We start from the raw sequence: 2,480 nt of genomic DNA on the forward strand, positions 1-2,480 counted from the left end.
ATGTACCGAAGGCCATAGGTCCCAAGGTTGAGCGGTACCAAACCTAAGGCACTCGCAGAGAATGCAGCTGCTGAGAAGCAGAAGACAGGAATGTATTCCCATTTATCCACATAAATGTCTCAGTTTAGCCCCCTGGATCTGCCTAACTGGTTTTCTTACGAACAGCATTTTGGATACAAGTCCTTCTCTCCACCTGATCTTGTCTCCTTGCATCCACACTGCAGGACCACTGGCTTCCTTTCCAACCCCTCAAACACACCAGCTTTCTTTGCAGCTCAAAGCATTGTGACTCACTGTCTTCCAGAGCAGAGCCCAGCATCTCTCCTCAGCTGAACCACAGAGCAAATCAAGACACCCAGGGCGCCAACCGCAACTCTTCGTACCTCACGTACCAGCGCAGCACTCTGTGCCCTGCCTGCCAGAGGGGTTCACAGCCCCTGCCCGAAGCCTGGCCCCAGACAGCACAAAGACCCTCGCCGTACCTCAGCTTGCCCCCTTCAGCTGAACGGGATGGAAGGTGAACAAGAGGAAGACCATGTGGGTAATTTATAGCCTCTCTTTAATCACAGGCCTCTGCAGGGAGGGACCTGGGAGTCCTGGGGGATACAAAGTTGACCATGAGCCAACAAGGCCAATGGTATCCTGGGGTGCATTGAGAAAAGCGTGACCAGCAGGTCGAGGGAGGTCATCCTTCCCCTCTACTCTGCCCTAGTGAGGCCGCACTTGGAGTGCTGTGCCAGTTCTAGGCTCCCCGGTTCAAGAAAGACAAGGAACTACTGCAGAGTCCTGTGGAGGGCTACAAAGATGATGAAGGGAATGGAGCACCTGTCTGTGAGGAAAGGCTGAGAGAGCTGGGGCGGTTTAACCTGGATAAGACTGAGAGGGGATCTTATCAGTGCTTATCAATATCTAAAGGGTGGATGTCAGGAGGATGGGGCCAGGCTCTTCTCAGTGATGTCCAGCGACAGGACTAGGGGCAATGGGCACAAACTGAAATGCAAGCAATTCCATCTCAACACGAGGCAAAACTTTACTCTGAGGGTGCCAGAGCACTGGAATGGGCTGCCCAGAGAGGTGGTGGGGTTTCCTTCTCTGGAGATACTCAGTATTCAAAACCTGCCTGGACTTGTTCCTGTCCAACCTGCAGGATTGGTGATCCTGCTCTGGCAGGGGGGTTGGACTCAGTGATCCCTGAAGGTCCCTTCCAACCCCTGCCACTCTGTGATGAAGCACAGCAGTGTGCTTTCCTGGCACAGGGCACTTTGGATATTACAGCCCAACTCACCGTAACAGCCCGTAGGACAAAACCTGCCTTTGCTGCAATTTTGGAAGCTGGGGGCAGGGTTTCACACCACTCTCTACTTACCTGGGAAAAGACACACAGAAGGACAGAGAAGACACAGCTAGACTCTCTCAGGTATATTTAAAAAAATCTAGAGAAGTCTAATATTTTGTGAAGTCACTTGAAGGTACAGGGTGGTAGCAGAAATCAAAACCCAGTGAGGAGAACATCACTTACTTAGATTTGCTCTTGGCCACTGTTTTTTTGCAGCATGAGGAAGAGGAAAAAAAAGAGAAGAAACAGTTGTCATTTTATCTTGTTTCCCTTATATGCAACATATAAAGATTAAGCGTTTTCCACTGCCTGCCTTTGCCATCGCCCCAGATAGATTGTGCACAGACATTTACTGTCACAAGAAATGCCCCTCGTCCTTCCACCTACGCACTCCCCGCTGCCCTTCTGCCATCGTGCCGCCTTCATAAGTGCCTACGCCCAGTGCCTAGCGCAACAGACGGCTCTTGTTACGGCCTCCAGGTGCTCTCAACACAAAGCTTCGATGCTGAATAGGCATTTGCCACACGAACGCGCAGTGTCACTTAAGGCAGGCGTGAACCAACGCTGCTGGTGAAAACCGCAATCCCACTCTCCCCTTACGCCCACACCTGCCCCGGCTCCTGCTGCAGTGCCAACTGAACGGTTTGCGTGGCGATAGGGGGAACCAGACCAGGGAGCTGTTCTCACATGAGACTAAACTAAGGCTGGGTCTTGGCCCCCCTGATCTAACACACTGCATAGCGGGAAACAGGCAGAATTGGGTTTTTCTGTTGGCTCAGTGATTTTAAACTCATCACAGATCTGCAGCATAAATGCAAAACGACCCCACCGGGATCTGAGCACTCGCTCATCTATGTTCTGGCCGTGCAAGTCTTGCTTAGGGCATTGCGTGCTTCTGGTCAACCTCCTCCTGTGCCCCTCCTTCAGCCCAGGCTCACCCAGGTAGGTGAAAGGCACATTTCTCAACCCAGGGCTCACTCCCTCCACCCCAACGCCCTCCAGCAACTCCCGTTTTTCCACGCAAGAGCTGAACGGAGCTTCTCAGCCTCGCTCCTGAGGGCTCGCAGGTTCTGCTCCCCCCGCGTTCCCGACCTCGGCCCCCGTCACAGGGCCTAGCCTTGCTGACAGGCACCCCCTCTGCTCT

At 53.0% G+C, this 2,480-nt stretch overlaps 1 protein-coding gene across 1 annotated transcript in view; it reads right to left on the reverse strand.

The window, feature by feature from the left end:
* The window catches only part of MRPL33 (mitochondrial ribosomal protein L33), a 5,977-nt gene extending 4,229 nt beyond the window's left edge, over positions 1–1,748 (reverse strand). The window contains exons 1-2 of the mRNA XM_010156349.1: positions 1,724–1,748; positions 1,520–1,538 (exon numbers count right to left, since the gene is read on the reverse strand). Coding sequence (XP_010154651.1) covers positions 1,520–1,538; positions 1,724–1,748 — 44 coding nt within the window. The remainder of the gene's footprint in view (positions 1–1,519; positions 1,539–1,723) is intronic.
* Positions 1,749–2,480: the final 732 nt, after the last annotated feature.

The sequence above is a fragment of the Eurypyga helias genome, unplaced genomic scaffold, assembly GCF_000690775.1.
Source record: "Eurypyga helias isolate BGI_N326 unplaced genomic scaffold, ASM69077v1 scaffold37697, whole genome shotgun sequence".
Taxonomy (NCBI): domain Eukaryota; kingdom Metazoa; phylum Chordata; class Aves; order Eurypygiformes; family Eurypygidae; genus Eurypyga; species Eurypyga helias.